A 19,250-nucleotide genomic window follows, 5' to 3' on the forward strand; every position below is an offset into this window, starting at 1 on the left:
GGCTCAGTCAGTAGAGCATTGAATAGGCAGGCAAAAGTCTTGGGTCTGATGCCCGGTCACAGAACACATGAGAAGTAACCATCTGCTTCTCTTCCCCTCCCTCTCCTCCTTCATTCTCTCTTACCTACTTGCAGCCAGTGGCTTGATTGGTTCAACTATTGGTCCTGGGAGCTAAGTATAGCTGGGTTAGTCTGAGTGTCAGGCTCAGATGCTGAGGATAGCTCAGTGGATTCAAACATTGACTGCCGATAAGGGGTTGCAGGGTATATCCTGGTCGGGGTGCATGTTGGAGTCTGACTCTACATCCCTCCTCCTCTCACTTAAAAAAAATTTAAAATATTTTTGGTTTAGTCCAACCATCTCTGCCTTTTAATTGGTTAAATAACACAATTATATTTAAAATAATTGTTGTTGTAGCTCTATTTTCTTTATATTTTTATTTGCTTCTATGTGTTATATATGAAAATAAATTTATATTGTTTTCTTTCTCATTGACTAGCTTTTTTGATATTTCTAGTATAAATCTTTTTTACTTTTCTTTATATTTGTGGTGATTGCTCTTCTAATTACAGTATGCATTCTGTGTTATCATTATATACTTCAATTTAATACTCAATTAATTATAATTAAAAATGGATACTTGCTTCCAACCTTGCTTTATATTATTCCAGCAACAACACAGTGATATTTTAATACAGGTTTCTGACCAAATGCAGGACAAGGAATTATTTAAAATAACTTAAAAGCAAGGTTTATTTTTTCTGGAATTTATATGAAGAGATTCATATTTTTATCACAAACAAAAGATAGAGTCAATATAGAGAGAATAAATGGAATTTGGAGAATGACATAGACCAAGCTTGAAGAAGATATTTGAGCTTCAAGCTTAGGCTTTGATTGAAGTTACATTTTTTTTTCATAATAAATATTTCCATTATTAAATTTCCAAATATATTTTATCTTATAGTTTTCTAGTATACTATTCTAGGTTATAATTTGTTTTCTCTAAACATTCTCTTTAAATTTTCTATTTCTGCTATCATATTGTCTTTCTAATGGTAAAAGGACTTTATATGAGATCTAACCAGTTAAATTTTCAAGACGTTACAGTTCATCAGGTTTAAAGCTTCAGTAAGACAACATAAATAAGTCCTAGAGACTCACATTATAACATTCTGCCTATAGTAAACTATACTGTGTTGTGCATGTAGCAATTAATTTTATATTATAAGAGAAAATTTTATTTTTTCATAGTTACCTATCTTTTAAGTACTGGAATATCATCTTTGACTTAAGTGAATAAGCTAAATATAAGTTGATTTGACATTCTTCTTTATTTTTATAGCAATTCTCTCTCATGAGAAAGTCTTTTCTCCGCCTGCCCAGACATATCTCCATTTTCAGGTATTGGTCACATCATTACTCTCAGTGATAGAGGCAGGGTCAGCAGTCTGTATGGGCCCCCTCTGCAATGACATATGCATGTCAATGTTTCCCTTTCCTGATCAGCCTCACTCTCTCCAGGGAGCTGATGGGCTGCAGTTATCCTCAGAAATGAGTAAGCCTGTGTACCTCCTTGATTAAGACAGCAGGAAAAATGCTATGGTGGTGAGTGTTTCTACAGCACGTGTCTTTGCACTTTTTAATATTTTATTTTTATTTTATTTGTATTAGGGAAAAAGGAAGGGAGACAGAGAGAGAAGCAGAGACAGAGTGGGTTGTATGGGGGGAGAAACAGCAGTTTGTTGTTCCATTTGTTCATGCCATCATTGTTTGAATGTTGTGTGTGCCCTGACCTGGAATCGAACCCAAGTTTGGCATGTAGGGAGGAAGCTCTCACTGACTGACACAGGCACAAAACCTTCCTACTTTCCAGTGGCCCTGGTGAAGGCCTCCCATTGGTCTATAAATGTTCTGCTCTCTGCCCCTCCCCAAAGAATTTTAACTTTCATTTTCACTCTGGTCCTCAAGGTCCTCTGTGGACTTCAGGCTTCTGGTTTGGAGAGGGAATCGTGAACACTTCTGCCCCTCAAGCTGGAACTCTAGAACAAGTGAATCGGCTTTTTACCCTGAAAGATTGTGGTAAGTTTCCCTCTGTGCTCTGTGCAGTTTCTCAGAGTTGGTAACCTGATAAGAACTGTGCCTTCTTTCGTTTCTAACCCTGGGGCGTTGAAGCACATCCTCCACCCCTTTCCAGCCAGTCAGCAGAGCTAGGAGATTAATGGGAGATCACTGAGAGGCTGCCAGGGTCTAATGGCTCCTGAGGGGCCTGAGCTAGGTGGGAGAAGTGGCTCCTGTCCCCATGGTAGGGCCAGGGTGATGCTCCTGGGAGGGTGCTGGGTGCGGGCACTCTCCAGTCAGCTCTGGCAGAGGGGCTGCAGCAGCAAGATGGGGCAGTACACCAAGTGGCTCTGACTGGTTACAGGCAGATGCAGCCCTGAGCTGGCAAGGTAGGGGGTGGTCGCCAGTGAACCTCCTCCCCACCCCCACCAGCTCCACCACCACATCTAGGTCTCCAGAAATGGCTTTTCTACTCCTTCACATGTAGTCTAAGGCACTTCTCAATATTTTGCTTTTGTGCTCGTTCCTGGGGCATTTCCTGTAAGTCCTTTAATTCCTGGGCATTAGGCTTTAAGATAGGAATCTCAGGGGGAAAATATAAGGTGACAGAAAATGATTTGACTTTGGATTGTGGGTATATAATGTAATCAATAGTTTAAATACTATAGAAATGTTTACCTAAAACTTATTTACTGTTACTTATCAATTTCACCGTGTTAAACTTAACTTTCTAAATAAAAATTTTTAAAAAGAGGAATCTTCTGTTCCCTAAACCCCTAAGGATCTCATAGACAAAAGTCTTGCTGGATGTTGAGGACAATTTGTGGGCTTAGCTCTCTGGGCAGTAAGTACACCAGGGTTAGGGAACCTGATATGGGGCACAAACCCATAAATTCTCAAGGATGGTCTGGGCATTGGTGATATCTCTGCAGCGCAGACACCACTCATGTTCCCGCTACCATCTCCCTGCCCGCTGTGGAGCACTGGAATCACTGGGCAGGTAGGGTGGGGTTTCCTCCATGAATGGGGGCTCAGGCTCCCCTGCCCTTCCCTCTTCTGTGTCCTGGGCAGCAGCTGCTTTGACCTTAGTTCCTTGTACTCTCACTGTGACAAAGTTCTGCAGCTCCAACAATGCATGCTCTGCTCCTCCCTCTTCTATAGGGTTGTAAGGCCAGAGTCCACTGCCACGTTGGCTATGCAGGTTCTCATTGCATTCAGGGAGACAGTAAAGAAATAGTGGTGCCAAAAAGTGGTGGGCCATTCTGTATATTAAAGTCTCATACCAGTGGACAAGCGAACAGCAGGGAAGATCGATTCATCTCATTCTGAGCTCCCTGAGCCCTGGCACATTCTTCGGTTCCAGAACCCGGAAAATTCTTCTCTGCTGCCTCCTGGAATCAAAGGTTGCTACCAGCCTCAGCTGAGCTATTAAAGCCCCTCAGCTCTGGTTCCACACCTGCACTCCTTCTCTCCTGGCAAATCCCAGGCAGTGGAAAAAATGCCTTGTCCAGCAAACATTAGCAATGCAATGGCCCCTCCCAGGCAGAAAATTAATCCACAATTTGCAATCTGCTGTCCTGAGGGCAAGCACCACAGCCTTTCACAGATTACATACACATGGCACTGCCCAGGCCAATGCAAACAAACCTATAAAATACGTTTTACAAACTGATTTGCCCAAGAAGTGTATTGATAAGTCTCAGGATGAACTGGATCTTGAATGGGATGAGAAATAATTGCTTGCCCTACACCCATGTTTAGACCATTCTGGAATTATGAACACACATAGACCTCTTTTAACATCTACCCCTAATACAATGTCTACCTGTGATCTTGCTGTTCTTCACAACCTGATCTGGAGCAGTCTCTGTAGCCAGGAGCTAACAGCTTATGGTCTCTGGGCTATTTTCCCAATTCCATACTGGATTCATCTAACATTCCACCAAGTAAAGGCAAAGCTAACTCTTTCTCCCTCTTCTCTGATGGGTAAACATGGATAACTTTCTTTGCTTCTGGAAAAGAAGCCCTAAGTGTCAGACAATTGAAGAAGTGCCACGTGTCAGGGTCACTGCAGGCTCATGTGATACTAAAGGCCCAGTAGTTTTCTGTGCACCCAGCTGCACCAGCATTTATAAACTCAGACAAGGTGGTGCATTTTTGCGAACAAGTCACTTCCTTCACCTAAAATGGTTTTTCCTCTCTTGTATGCCATATTTCTTTTATCTTTGGTTCTGTTCAACCTTTATATTTTCAAGTTGGAATTGTTGGACAACCTTTTATCTGACCATTATTTGATTGCCCAACAACATGTATACGTCTCTAGCAGTGTTTTTAACATCAGCTTGTTTCTAATATATGGCTGATTATGTTACTGTTACTTTACAGGGAGTGTCAGGGTCATAGTGGTTTAAATGCTCCATTTAGACTCATTAGTATGTTGATGTGTATTAGTTTAGCTGTTACCATGTTGTTGGTTAAATAAGTTGTAAATATGATATATATGTTTGCTTGGTTATAGTTTGCATTGAGTGTGGGGGACAGGCTGAAAGCAGGCAGCGTCATTATAGCCTAAGGTTTAGTTTTAAGACTAACCTTTTCCCCATACCCTGAGTGTTGCTTGATGTGGAGTGGTGTACTCTAATGAGAAATCCCATTATGCCACAGATAAGTGACTTTGTATCGCAGACTTCCTTGTTTGTATATTGGATTAAAGGCTTGATTTCTACACTATAAAATGGGGCAGAGGAGCCCATGCAGGAGGAGAGCAGAGAGTGGCCACATGGAGGAAAACAGAAGCAGCCAAGATGGCGGAGTGCTGAAGGAGAAGCCAGTTTGTGCAGAGTTTGTGCAGAGAGAAGGAGATGGAGAACAGAGTTGAATAAGGCTGGTGAGCTAGAAACCTTTGATTCCAGGAAACTCACATAAGTCAGTGGCTTTGGGAGCCCTGAATGGAAAGGGAAGTGTTGTCCCACTGTGTGTACTTCTTGTCCGCCAGCTGCAAGCTAGGATTAAAGCTGATGGCCCACCAATTCTTGGCTCTGTTATTTCTTTACCATCTGTCCGAATCAAATGCGAACTTGCACAGGCCAGGCGTCTGTGATGGTGGCCGTGGCTACTGGCTTTACACATGTGATTTATAGTAATTAAATATTAGTGACCTTGACTAAAATTGGGAGACTCTTTTCACAAGCTGATGTTCATTTTCTCTGTGTTTCTATTTTTTTGGTATGTGACATATGATCATATGAATATGTTAATACTGTCTCCCTCCTCACCATCCACAGACATATATATACATCTTTTGGATCTTGTCTATGTCTTTGGCATATTTACTAGCCAATGCTAAATTTTAGCATTTATTAATGAAGGAATCTCCAGAGCGTCCTAAGTTACCTGTTTGTTTTTGATTAACTTTAATGAGGTAGGAAAAGACCTCTGAAGAGGGACCGGAATATATTAGATTCATCCAGATTCCATGTTTCAAGATAAATTATTTTTGAAAGTCACACACTGTTTCTGTGTACACATCTGATAAAGGGTTTCCTCTTGCCACATACACAAACACATAGCCACAGATTATGTCATGATAAAAGCAATCATTTCAAACATACAAGAAATGATGGCAATGGTTACAGTATAAATATGCAAATCAGAGCAGGTCTTTCTGATAAAGAAACCTGTAAGGAGAAAGTTAAGGATGAGAGTAAATCCTACTAATAACAGGGCAGCATTGCATACTGAGAGAATAGCAGGTAGGAAAACCACAACGCAGAAGTGGTTTGGAGCTTTTACTTTGAGGATGTGCTGCGCATGCGAAAGAAGCAGGAGAGAAGGTGGGTCACACAGGATCTTAGTAGAAAGGCCTAAGATCATTCTTTTGTTCAGGAAGAGTAAAAGACAGTAACAGCCATTGCACAGAGGAAAATGAAATTTGTCATGTCAGATGAACTAAAAGTAATTAAAATGATTATAAGAAGTCTTTTTTTCTATCAAGTAATCATGTCTTTGTCCTTTTATCTTTTCTTTTTGTCCTTTAATATTTGTTCTCGCCCTGTCCATTATTAGTATTGATGTATGCATATCTTTCTTACTCTGCCTTCTTTTAACCTTTTCTTATGGAGCAGGAATCTTGAGCAAAAGGAGCCTCAGATCAAGACAGATAGGAGCCGGAGAGCAGCTGTGATGGCTTCAGGAATCCTGGTGAACATAAAGGAGGAGGTCACCTGCCCCATATGCCTGGATCTCCTGAAAGAACCTCTGATCCTGGACTGTGGGCACAACTTCTGTCAAACCTGTATCACTGCAAACAACAAGGACTCCATGAATGGACAGGAAGAAGGGGGCAGCTGCCCTGTGTGCCGAATCAGTTACCACCCTGGGAGCCTGCGGCCTAATCGACATATGGCCAACATAGTGGAGATGCTCAGGGAGGTCAAGCTGAGCCCAGAAAAGGAGCAAAAGAGAGATCTCTGTGTGCGCCATGGAGAGAAACTCTTGCTCTTCTGTAAGGAGGATGGAAAGTTCATTTGCTGGCTTTGTGAGCGGTCTCAAGAACACCGTGATCACCACACATTCCTCTTGGAGGAGGTGGCCCAGGAGTACAAGGTAACAGACCAGGATGGAGAAAGACATGCAGAAAATGGTACTTCATGAGAAATCTCCACTATGCTTTTCACTATAAAGACCTTGTCACCAGAGCCGAGAGCCTGATCACTTTTCTTTCTATGCTGACTTCCAATAATTGAAGGATATTTCTGTGCATTTCATCTAATTACAACATGATGAGCAGACATTAAACCAGAAGCAGATATTTTTAAATTTTGTGATAACATGTGGACTTTTAGTGCCCAAGCAAAGTTGTCATTTCCCCTTGAACAGGAGGGGTAACTGCGCAGCTGGGTTGGATGGAACCTAAGTTCTCCCTTACTATGGGCTCATGCTTCTTCTTTTAAGACAAAGAGAATCAGACTTCTCTGTATATCTTTTTTCTTTTGTATATGGAGTGATAGTAATTTATTTATTTTTATTAATTGAATTTTTGTGGTTGACGTTGCTTCACAAAACCACACAGGTTTCAAGTGTACAACTCGTTAAGATCCCTCTTGACATGGGAATGTTGACCTCTATCACTGTCTTAAAGAATTCATTCACTACTGTAGCTTTCCTTCAAGTCACAGATTCTCACAGTTGTTGTCCACTCTAATCTCTTTGGAGATCAGACTGATTTTATTCCCAGTGTATCCTCTAAAACTGATGCCGAGAAAGCTCATATCTTGACTTGGGTGTGATTTCTCTCTACCAGGAGAAGATCCAGGCAGCTCTGGACAAGCTGAGGACAGAGCAGCAGAATGCTGAGAAGTTAGTAGCTGACGTCAGAGAGGATAAAACTTCCTGGAAGGTAGGAGGAGATGCTTCCTGAGGTAGTTCTATAAGAACCTGGGCAGAACCTTGGGTGTTTGTCACAAAGAGCTCCCTTCCTCTTTGTTCCCTGAGCTGATATGTACAGAGTCATTGATTAGGCATTCTTTATCTCTTGTCTGATAGGAGTGGACTGAAAATAAACATGCCACAAATTAACACAAATATTTATAGGTTGTTATTCACATAGAGAACCTGGTAAGGATGGCTAACAAATTCTTTGTTCATTTCTATCAATATTTTGTGTCTTTAATGCTTCCAGAAGTCATGGCGCTGTCCCTGGTGTTTAATGTTAGAAAGAGGGTGGTGTGGGGGTCAGGAGTAATGCAGGGTGGCGTGACTGTCCTGGGCAGCTGTGTGATAGTTATGCTATACCCAGATGTCTTATTTTGGTTAAGGGTTAGCCAAAATAATCCAGAATTTAGGCCATGGTGTCTGGAATGTGATAAAGATAAAAGAATTGGAAAAGTCAGCCTCCCCAAGAATTGCTCTTCTGCTCCATCCCCCTTCTTTGTGAGAACTCACAAATTAAATGATTGTTTTATTGGCTTCATCTCTGCCTGATAGCAAGAGTCCCTTTCTCTTTTTCTCTCTTCTAAAGCATCACATGCAAAGTGAGAACCAGCGTGTTCATACGTGTTTTCAAAAATTTAGAGGAGTTCTGGACAAAGAAGAGCAGATTGAGTTGCAAAAGTTGGAGAAGGAGGAGGAAGAGATTTTCTGTGACCTGGACCAGGATGAGAGTGAGCTGGTCCAGCAGAGCCAGTTGGTGAGAGATCTCATCTCAGATCTGGAGCATCGGCTGCAGGGGTCAACAATGGAGATGCTGCAGGTAGGACTTGGGAAGAAGACTTAGCATCTGAACTTGAGGAAAATAAAGACTAATTTTCCTTCTCTACTGTGTGCTTATGCTGTTCCTAGTGACACTGAGGTTCTTTTGGTCTTAAGAACCTTTCCTGCATCTCTAATTACAAGAATATTTTAATGTATAAATTCCCTGGGAAAATCTTGTTGTTATTAATGTATTAAAATTACAGTGCAAAATCTGACCGTGGAGAGAAGCTTCATTGTATCTAGTTATAATCTATATGGCTCTGTATTTGTGATTTAGCCTAGAACATTTTTCAGATACCAATTCATGCCCCTTGAGTTTTTTGTTTTTTGGTTTTTTTTTATCATAGGATGAATTCAGATCTTTTTTCTTGTTTCTATTTTTTTTCTGAATGAACAACTATGAAGGATTGGTGTTTTCCTAGTTTAACTATTCATTATATTCACCAGGAAAACCAATTTTACTCTGGGCCATTCTTTTATGAAAGATTTAAAATACTATTTTTTTGTATTATTTTCTTAGTTTTTTTTTTTTTTTTACATTTTATGTGTCAATTTTTGATAATGCACATTTTGTAAAAATTTGTCCATTCTAAATTGTGAGATGTGTAAACATGAAATTAGGCATTATATTTCCCTATAATCTCTTTCATTTTTATTGTAGTCAAAGTAATGTTCCCTTTTTTACTTATGAGTGATGATTTACTTTTTTGGGTGGTCAATTTAGGTATGATTGGTTAATTATTCAGGTGTTTTTCCAAAACAAGTTTATTTTTTTGATTTATCTATTTTCAACATTTCTATATAATTGATTTCTGGTCTCAATTATATAGTTTCCTCTGAGTGTATATATGATATGTATATGCACATGCACACACAAATGTGTGTGTATTGTTCAACTTGCTGTTATTTTCCTGTAAGTGGAATTTAGACCACTGATTTTATACAGTCATTTTTGTTATCATTTTAATGATATAGATAATTTGTTTTAATATAGCCCATGCTTTTGGTTTATTGTATTTTCAATCAATTGTATATATATTGTAATTTACGTTTTGATTTGTGCTTTTGTTAACCATTAGAACATTTGAAATATGTTATTTTAGAAAGAGTCGGTGACTTTTTACTTTTTCTTCTATAGTGTATTTTAAATTTAAGTACTCAATTAGAAAACATGTATTTTATTATTTTAGTCTTTTATATGTATTGACACTTAATTTATAGTCTAAAATAATGTGTGCTCATTATTTTTTATATAGATTTGAAAAGAATGTGTATTGTGCATTAATTGAGTGACAAGATCTAGAAATGCTAGTTAGATTGATCTGGTTTATAATGTTGGTCATGTGTTGTATATTCCTGATGCTTTTATTATTCATAATTTTGTTACATATCTTTTTCTCTTAAGGCCCTTTAACATTTCTTGTGATACTGGTTTGGTGTTGATGCACTGTTTCAGCTTTTTCTTATCTGTGAAGCTCTTTATGTCTCCTTCAATTCTAAATAATTGTTTTGCTGGGTAGAGTATCTATGTTGTAGATACTTGCTTTTCATCACCTTGAATATTTCATGCTAATTTTTTCCATGTTCAGTTTTCATTGCAAATTAGTTGATAGTCCTGTTGTAGCTACCTTATAGATAACTAACTGTTTTTCTCTTGCTCCTTTTAATATTCTTGTTTATTCTTCATTTCTTACTAGGTCTTTTTTATGCTTTATATCTTTTCTTTTTAAGTTTGCTATATCTCAGTGAGAAAGTTCTTACTGAGATCATCTCATCTTTCTCTAAGTTCATTGGGAATCCTTATAACCAGTGTTTAGAATTCTGTATCTCATAGGTTGCTTCTTTCTTTTTGTTTAGTAATTTCTTTTTTAAAATTTTGTCCTGATCTTCCATCTGCGATGTTTCTTTTTCTCCTCAATTTGGCTTTCTTCCTATGTTTTATGTTTATATTAATATATCTGCTGTTTCCCAATATAAGCAGAGTGGCCTTTGGGTGCAGTTTTCCTGTTCACCAAGCCACGCACTTCAGAGATGTTCATATGTGGATTATGTGTACTCTTCTGTTGTAGCTGAGCCTTGATTGCTGTTGTCATGTTGGTGGATGGGATTGATCTTCTGGCTGAACAGATGTGTACAATGGCATTAACTGCAGTAAGCAAGCTATTATATGTGGGCTGTTTTTATGAAAAATGATTCATTTTAACAGGACACTATTGCTTTCTGAGTCCACCTTTTGTGTGTGTAATTAGTGGTGCAAATTGGGAGGTACTCTGGAGTGCTTTGAACCTGGCCACCAAGTTTGTTGGTCCTGGGCCTTTTGATGTGTGCTAAGGTCAGCCACTGCCTGTGTCTGGCTCAGCACCACCTTTTTAAGCTACAAAGTGATCTGACATTGCTGGTTGTCCATGTTGGGCTTGAAGGTGCATTGCAGAGGCTATGTTGTGTCAAAGATCAGCAGCCATTACTGTAAGATGCAGTCCCTTTGCAAGAGGTAAATTGCACCCTGAGGTCAGCTGCTGTTTGTTTGTGGTTTGTGTATATTTGAGTGACTCGAGAAAAATCAGCAATGCAAGCTACTAAGTGAACTGCTTGTGTGTCTTAACCTCTGAAACAGATTGGGACAGAGGCTTAAATTGGGTGTGGTTGGGTCTTAGATTATCACCAGACTGGGGTAAGAATGGTGTTCGCCAAGTTAGTGGAGACTCAGATTTGGTGTTGTCCTGCCCTGTAAGCTATGTACGTTTAGGGTCAACAAGAGAACAATGGGAACTGCTTGCACATTAGTCTCTGGAAGATTCACTCCTTCAGTTTTGATCTGAAGCCATACAATTCATTTTCTTCAAATATGTTCCTGTAGCTTTGCAAGCTTTGTGCATTTTTTTGAACTTAGCACAGTTTGTGAGTGATTCTCCGGTAGTGCCCTTTAAGAGATTGCCTGGGTCTATAGTGTTGCTCCATCTCACTGGACTGAGTTCTTGCTGATTTTCATTCTTCCAGTCACTGGTACTGTTGGCAGAGGAGCTTATTGTGGGGCTAGGACTCATCATTCCTTAGATGGAACCTATGCAGCCAAGAAATTCTTTCCATTTCTTAACATCCATTCATGAGTGTGAGACCAGCCAATTTTGTTTCTGCCCTTTTTCTCTATCTTTCAAGTGACTTCTTCTTTATATTATTTTTAGGAGTTCTGTTCAGCTCCTCCTACTGTTGTTCTCAATAGAGGTTACTCTGTAATTAATATTTTCCTGTGACTGTGGGCGGAGATGAACACAGTGTCTACTTCTCATTTTCACCAGAACTCTTTTTTACTTTGGCATATTGGTGTGTTTAAATCCAAAATGTTTCTTTTATATTTGGTATTAATTGAAATTGCTTTTTATCTAATCCTAAACTTTCTGCATTTTAATTGGTAGAATAAGACAATAACATTTAATACCACTGTCAATGTATCTCTACTAATTTGTGTTGTGTTCACTGCTTCTATATTTTGCATGTAGTTTTCATTGTTCTATTTCATATTGGCTAGCTTTTTTTTACTTAAACAAAAATTTCCAGTATAAAGTTTTAAGTTCTACTATTTATTTACTTTGATGTTTGTTGCTCTTTGCCTTATATTGTGCTAGCTATTTTATCATGATCTACTTCAAATTAATACTAAACTAATTGCAATAGAATATGTATGCTTGCCTGTATCATTGCTTCATATTTTTCTAGCAACAACACAATGATATTTTAATAAGAGTACCTGATTCAATGGAATCCAATGTTATATAGGCCACATAATTAATTGATATAATTAGAAAGGCAAGTTCTTTTTTGTTCTGCAAATTATATAAGGAGATTCATATTTTCTTTATGAACTGAGAATACAGTCAATATAGAAGGAATAAATAGAATTTGGAGAATGACATAGACCAGATCCTGATGACAATGTTTGAGCTTCAAACTTATGGTTTGATTAAAGTTACAACTGTTTCCAAATATTCTTTCTCTACTTCATGAACTTTTAATTGTTTTGTCATATACACAGAAAGGCCCTAATACAGAGACCAAAGCAATTTTTTTTTGCGTGTGTTTACTCAGTGGTTGGTCTCCTTTTTGTTGTCATAGAAGATGCTAGTCTGAGATAAGGGAGGCTAAATGTATTGGTACGTATCTGTTCAAACAAACAAATCTGTGATGATGAGAATTTTAAGATGGCTTAAAACTGTTAATGATGTGAATTAAACCAGCTTGGTGGAGATTGTAATGCAGATACATCTATGACAGTGACTGAGTGGTATTGGTAACATGGACAAAGAGGAATAAGGGAGGAAACTGTTCGGTGAAGGTACATGTAAGACATCCCAAGTCATCGGGTCTTGTGGGATTTTTACTAGGGAGTATATTAAGCTGTATTTAAGAGACAAAATTGAGTAAAAATAAGAACGCAGAAAATGCATGAGTGTGTGTTAAATTTAGAGTGTGAGTGAGGTCATTTATAGATGGTGTACAGAGTGAGGGAAGACTTGAGACAAGCCTACATTAGTACATTTGTTTGCTCGTATCCTCAACAGAGCCATAAAACTTCTTGAGGAATATGATTATTCACTTATCTTGATTCTCCCAAGATGGCATAATGTATTTCCAGTAATAGTTCATCATGTTATACTTATGGTGAAAGAAGGAACAAACAATGCATCCCTTAAAACATCTCATGAGGATCTTTATAAACTTTAGGGGAAAATATTATGGGCAACACTCTTTCCTCATAAATATGTCTCACTTCCAGGTACTATAAGACTCATGCCAATATCTCACAGAGTCAGCATGTTTCTACCTTTTAGGAAACTTGACAACTCATATGAATCTTCTGGAATGATTGACCTGGATCTTTACTTGTTGACTCTCACATTGGAAACATCTCTATTCCCACCAAACCAAGGGGTAGAGAGGACATGATGAAGCGTTCTAAGTTAGGAGGTCTTAACACTTCTTGACTCATATTTTCTCTTTTATCCGTAGGATGTAAATGGCATCATGGAAAGGTATGTGTGGGAGACCAGAGATGGTCCATCTGTGCTGTAAAGAGGCTTAAAGCCATTTAAGCTAACTGCTGGTTACTTAGAATAAAATATGGCTCTGGGTTGGAAAATTTGGGTGTAGTTTTATCTTAAATTTCTGTTCATATATCATGGTTTGAGTGTTCTATAACTATTAAGAATGAACTCTTCTCTATGATAGGAAATTTGGGTGATGGACATTGCATAGTTTGGGTCAGAAGCAGAATCCAGACTAAAGTGTTGCATCATCAGATTCCTGTTTCTTCATAAATTTTATTTACTCAGCATGCCTGTATCAACTCAGGTTCCCCTATTTTATAGCTACTTGGTCTCTTATGGGTAACTCTGTCTCTTTACCTCCTAAGTATCTAGAATTGAAGACAACATTTTTATATTTAAATTATATTAATATTTTATATAATCTTTATATTTATATAAAATTATATATATTTATATTGTATATTTATAATTTTTAAATTATAAATATCAATTTATAATTTAAAGTAGATTAAAAAAAAGAGACTAGGTCCTTATATATAGTTCTCTTTATTTCCAATAGCACTCTTCAATAGCAAATAATGTTTTGGCCCTGGTGTAAACAATTGATACACTGTGAGTATGTACTTTTGAAGCCAATTAGAAAGGGCAGCATCCTTGTTTCTACATTTGTACACTGACTTGGTTGCATCAAGGACTTTCAACTTGAAACTCAGACCACTATTATTAGTATGGTGTTCACAGTATCTTCTTTTCCAAGTGTTCTAGGTTTATTTGAGAACCTAAAATCTCAGATGTTATTGTGAGGGCCTCGCTAATGGGGAGTAGAATATAAAGGTCTTGGTTCTCTCCAGACAGAATTCCCACACTTGAAATATCTCAGACAACCAGGAACCAGGTTCTGCCACCTCACTTTTATGTATTATCCTTCCCCATTCATGCAGCAATTTTTTCTCACATTAATGTAACAGACCAAAATTTTCTTTTTTTAAAAAAAATGTTATCTTATAATTTTATATGATTTCAGGAGGTAGACGTAAAGGTTAATTGTTATTTTAGAAGGAATAATCCGTGCTCCTGAAAGACTAAGGCCTTTCTAAACTTACAAAATGTTTACACTATAAAGTGGGACATGAGAATGGCTGTTCTCACTCTATGATCAAGAGTCTCTTCTTTCTCAGGCTCTCAGTGGAAGTTACCTTAAGTGCTTCAATGGGGTCAATAGACAGAAGTTTAAGGGGATAAAAAGTCAGAGATGTGGAGGTCAATTTTTCTCTTTTCTAGGAGTAACACCTTCACTCTGAAGAAGCCAAAACCTTTTAAAAAGAAAGAAAGGATAGTGTTCCAAGTTCCTGACCTGGGAGTGGTGCTGGAAGAGTTGAATGGTGAGGAATGCCTGGGCAAGAGGGTGGCTGCGGGATTCCTGTGCTGGTGGGATAAAGAGGGAGGGGGGCTCAGTCTCTAAGTGTGGACAGAGGAGACAAAGGAGGATGGATATTATGTGTGGAGGATATGGTCGTATTTAATGGGGGGTAGCCTGCTGTCTTGTTCTCTCTTTCTTTCATGCACTACCTCACATGGACTCCACTGTCTCTACTGATCTGGAAAGAAAATAGATTTTAATGCTGAGTCCTCTGCTTATATTTAATATTATGGATTTTTATCATTTCAGGGCTGACTGATATGCGCAAATACTGGGGTAAGCAGATATCATAATATCATGATACCACACTGTCTTAATCTTCTTTCAGAATTTTACATTTTCTACTGGGTCTCCTGTCTTAAGCCCAATGTTTTCTTTCCAGACACAAACACATACATTTTATATTTCTGCAGTGTTCTACCTCTCCCCAAGAATAGAACTAACTTATTCCCTGTTCCCATTCACATTATTCTCAAGATTTCTCTTTAAATCTCACAAATGAAGGTACCACATATTTTCTTAACCAACCTTGTAATTTTTTTAACAGTTACCGTGACCCTGTGTCATCTAATAAATAGTGAAAATGTTACCATTTCTGAGGATCAGAGAGAAGCAAGACATGTGTCAACATCGAATACTAATGATATTTATCAGAAAATTAGTAATAATGATTATGCTGTACTTGGCTCACCGATCGTCGCATCAGGAAAACATTATTGGGAGGTAGATGTGTCACAGAAAAGTGCCTGGGTCTTGGGGGTATATTGTGGACAAATCCCTAAAATATACCCTATATCGTTTGCTGCTATAGCAAAGAGGCAATATTCACATTTTTGCAATAAATATAAACCTGAAAATGGGTTTTGGGTTATAGGCTTAGAGAATCAATGTCGATATAAAGCTTTTGAAAATGAATCCAGCAGTTTTCCTTGGAAAAGAACTCTTTCCTTGCCTGTTCGCCCCTGTCATGTTGGCGTTTTCGTAGACTGTGAGGCGGGCACTGTATCATTTTTGAATGTCACAAACCAGGGGAATCTCATCTATAAATTCTCCTCATGTTCATTTTCTCAGAGAATGTATCCATTTTTCAATCTTATGACATGTCCTGGTCCTATGACACTGTGTTAGCAAGATCCACGTTCTTTTAAGAGCCTCCAGTCTTAAGTGCACATAAAGCACTGAGCTCACCTACAGCATTCTCACCAACCTTTCCTTGCTGTGTCCCTTCTTCTCCATTTCTGCTTCCTTCATTCATCAATAGGCATAAAATTTGTCTTGTGTCATATTTTTCTTGACACCTTGTTTATATTAATAGACTATCTTAATTCATCATTATATATAATATAAAGGATGATGACTAATGCCTCATAAGAAACACCAGTATGCAAGTGACATCTCTGCCAAAATTTTATAATCTCATTTCCTCTGCCCCTGAGAAGAATATAGAAAGCTTTTTAACAACTTCTGTATAACATTCATGATTTGGTATAGAAGTCGTTCACTGTAGAATGAATCCTTATGGGTGTGTCAGTTTTCCCACGATGTTGGTAATGCCTTAGGAGTGAACAAGAAAATATCATCAATAATATGTGCTAAGAGTGAAAGTTTTGAATCCAGAGTGTCTGAATTCAAGTGCAGTTTCTCCCTATACATGCAGTGTAACCTTGAATAATACACTTGAATGTAATTTACTTTAAATAGACCAAGTATGAAAAAGCACAGCATACTTAGATTCACTGTGAGAAGGAAAGTGTCATTAAGTATAAAACATGTGTCTCAGTTTAATAAACTTTTTCTCTACTAATTACTGAAAAATATAAGCTGTGCGTGTGTCTCATGAAATAGGTTTGTGCCTTTAGGGACCCTAGGGTGGTTTTACTGCAGTCTCATGATTCAGATCCCCGATACCTCTGTGCTGCTGTCAAGACCACCCTGCCAGTGATAGGAAAGCCTGTGTGTGTTTGTGACAGTGAGAAATTTATTATAATTCTGGCTGTCTACATATTGGCCTTAATCAAATAATCTATATTTTATGGGATTCTATTTCTCATTTGTAAAATAAAAAATAATAAATATTGCCTAATGTAGTATTATGAAAATTGAACAATGTTTTTATTAACTTCTGTAATTTCTAGAATATAAGGCATTATCATGTTTGCTGTCTACCACTTTTATTTTGCCTCCCACTGTAACTGAAAGAAATAATTTTAAGAATGCATATTTGTTTACATTCAAAAATATAATCCTTTCTTTGTTTTAAGAAATAAAATAACTTGATGAAAGAATCACAACTTTCTTTAAACTTTAGCTAATTGTAAAATAAGTATTTCTAGCTGCATAATCCCCCCCACCACCATTTTTTTTTTTGGACTTATTCTATTTAATGGAAAATGAATTTAAATATTAGGTCTGTTTTTTCAGTTTTGAAAACTTATTCACAGTGATACAGTAAGACTCAGAAGTACAATTGTGAGATTTCTTAACAACAGTTTATGAAAGCATTTTCTTGCCCGGTCAGCTTTGCAATTATAGCAAGTTGAAAGGTCTGAAGAGGATAAAGAAAATTCCATTTCTTTTCTTCCAATGAGATAGGAGGGGCGTATTTTCTGCAACGGATGTTCATTCAGGATATGGTGGGATCCAGAGGCAGATTAAAGTTGGTTGAAACCTTGGGTGCAGAAGAAAATATTGGGCCCCTTAAACTTGGTGTCATTAGAAAAAAGTGTAAAGTTGGGGTTTTATGGGGCGCTGGAGAAGTCGGTGCCCAGGGAGCATGCCTAGTCCGCCCGCCGTTAAGTTTGTTTCTGGTGGTATACCATATATTTTTGCATTTTAATTTCCCATTATTTCCCAATCTCTTTCAGTGGTATAAATAAAATATTACAGTTTGGTCAAATATTGCCTTCTCTCATTCTTGACTGTCCCCAGAAATTTCCACATTCCCTTCTTTGGAAGACTGAGAGAAAGAATTCTAAGGTGGTAATTTCCATTATCTCTGTGTGAATGAACACATTTATTTCCTAGCACTTATCCTTAGAAATGGGGAAATTCATCTCTAAATTGTTCTTTTTACCTCTGCTTTTCTGTCACTATGTTGCCACTGTGACTGAATTTCTGAGTCATTAGGAATAAGCTGCATTATTATATGAGTAAAAAATGACTCTCCAAGGACATTCATGTCCTTTCATTTACTGCAATATCCTACTTAGGATGAAGTATGTAATTACAAGGAAAGACCTGAACTTTTACATACAACAAAAAATATCTTTGAATTGAGGGCCATCTACTTTTTAGCTGAGGCTGCAGGCCCTTTAAATGGAGCCCTCTCCTGAAAAGAGTATGAAACTTTTAAGTTGTTATGAGTTATGTTTCCTCTACTCATATAATTGACAGAAATAGTTTTCTGGATTAAAAAGTCTGATGTGTACCAGGTGTAAATTTGCTCTCTGCAAATCTATTCCAGAGCTTTCTCTGCCACATGACGTCTGAGCATTTAAGTGGCAATCATGCCTTCTTGTATTTCTGGGTCCCATGACTGTGTTGAGCTATCAGTAAAACAGATGTGTATCCATAGGGAAATGTTTGGTTGAGCTCAAGATATTAGGAAATTTCAAACTGTAGGACCAACCAAAGACAATATGTGGGTATTTAGGGCAATCACCCAATGGTGATCATAATTTTCTTCACTTGGGGACCTGAGATCTTCATTAGAATAAATATATGGCCTATAGTCATCAATATGGGATCTCAGTGACCTTTCATTTTGCTTAAGGATTCTGTGTAGTCTTTATCCTGACTGCTAATCTCTGTATGTTGCCCAAACATATGTCTGTTCTATATCTCAATACCCACAGTTTGGACTTCCCTCTGCTGTGTGACATACCTTCCAAGTTCTGGTAACTCATCCGTCTCCTTGGGGTGAGCTGTGGGTGATCATTTTTTGTAGTGTTGTTTAATCACTACAAGGTTTACTTTTTCTGGAATTTATAAGAGGAGATTCATATTTTCATCATGAACTGATGATAAAATTAATTTAGAGAGAATAAATAAAATTTGGAGAATTACATTGACAAATCCTGGAGAAGATATTTGAGCTTCAAAATTAAGCTTTGATTAAAATTACAACTGTCACCCAAATTTCTCATCTCTACTTCATCATCTTTAAATTGTTTTTTGTTATATGTAACAAAAGAGACCTAATACAGGGGTCAAAGGAACATATTTTACTCATGTAGACCCCGTGGGTGCTCAATGAAGTGAATAGAGAGAAATCAGTGGTTTTGAAGAGACTAAAATACAGAGGCATTGGCATCTATTTTTGTCATTTCTAGGAGTAAGACCTTCATTCTAAAAAAGCCAAAAACTCTGCAGGTAACAAAGGAGATGGTTCCAAGTTCCTGACTTGAGAAGGATGCTGCAAGTGCTTAGAGGTTATGAATTCCAGACAAGCAGGTGACTGAGAGATTCCTGTGTTG

The 19,250-nt window shown here is 37.8% G+C and overlaps 2 protein-coding genes across 2 annotated transcripts in view; both read left to right on the plus strand.

Moving 5' to 3' along the window:
* The first annotated feature begins 1,963 nt into the window (after positions 1–1,963).
* Positions 1,964–19,250, plus strand: part of LOC136394206 (E3 ubiquitin-protein ligase TRIM34-like) — a 139,167-nt gene continuing 121,880 nt past the window's right edge. The window contains exon 1 of the mRNA XM_066366995.1: positions 1,964–2,082. The gene's annotated coding sequence lies outside the window, so the exon portion shown is untranslated. The remainder of the gene's footprint in view (positions 2,083–19,250) is intronic.
* LOC136394201 (E3 ubiquitin-protein ligase TRIM34-like) lies at positions 2,008–17,660 on the plus strand. Its single transcript, XM_066366981.1, has 8 exons — positions 2,008–2,082; positions 6,186–6,666; positions 7,364–7,459; positions 8,081–8,311; positions 13,318–13,340; positions 14,637–14,737; positions 15,025–15,051; positions 15,323–17,660. The coding sequence occupies exons 2-8, from the start codon at positions 6,244–6,246 to the stop codon at positions 15,901–15,903; spliced, it is 1,482 nt and encodes a 493-aa protein (XP_066223078.1). The 5' UTR covers positions 2,008–2,082; positions 6,186–6,243; the 3' UTR covers positions 15,904–17,660.

This window comes from Saccopteryx leptura, chromosome 1 (assembly GCF_036850995.1).
Source record: "Saccopteryx leptura isolate mSacLep1 chromosome 1, mSacLep1_pri_phased_curated, whole genome shotgun sequence".
NCBI lineage: Eukaryota > Metazoa > Chordata > Mammalia > Chiroptera > Emballonuridae > Saccopteryx > Saccopteryx leptura.

Bases quoted from the DNA above. Each gene is read 5' to 3' on its own strand.
- LOC136394201 (XM_066366981.1), top strand. From the start codon at position 6,244: ATGGCTTCAGGAATCCTGGTGAACATAAAGGAGGAGGTCACCTGCCCC. The intron at 7,460-8,080 runs GTAGGAGGAGAT...TCTCTTCTAAAG, and splicing joins AGGATAAAACTTCCTGGAAG to CATCACATGCAAAGTGAGAA. The intron at 15,052-15,322 runs GTAAGCAGATAT...TTTTTTTAACAG, and splicing joins TGATATGCGCAAATACTGGG to TTACCGTGACCCTGTGTCAT.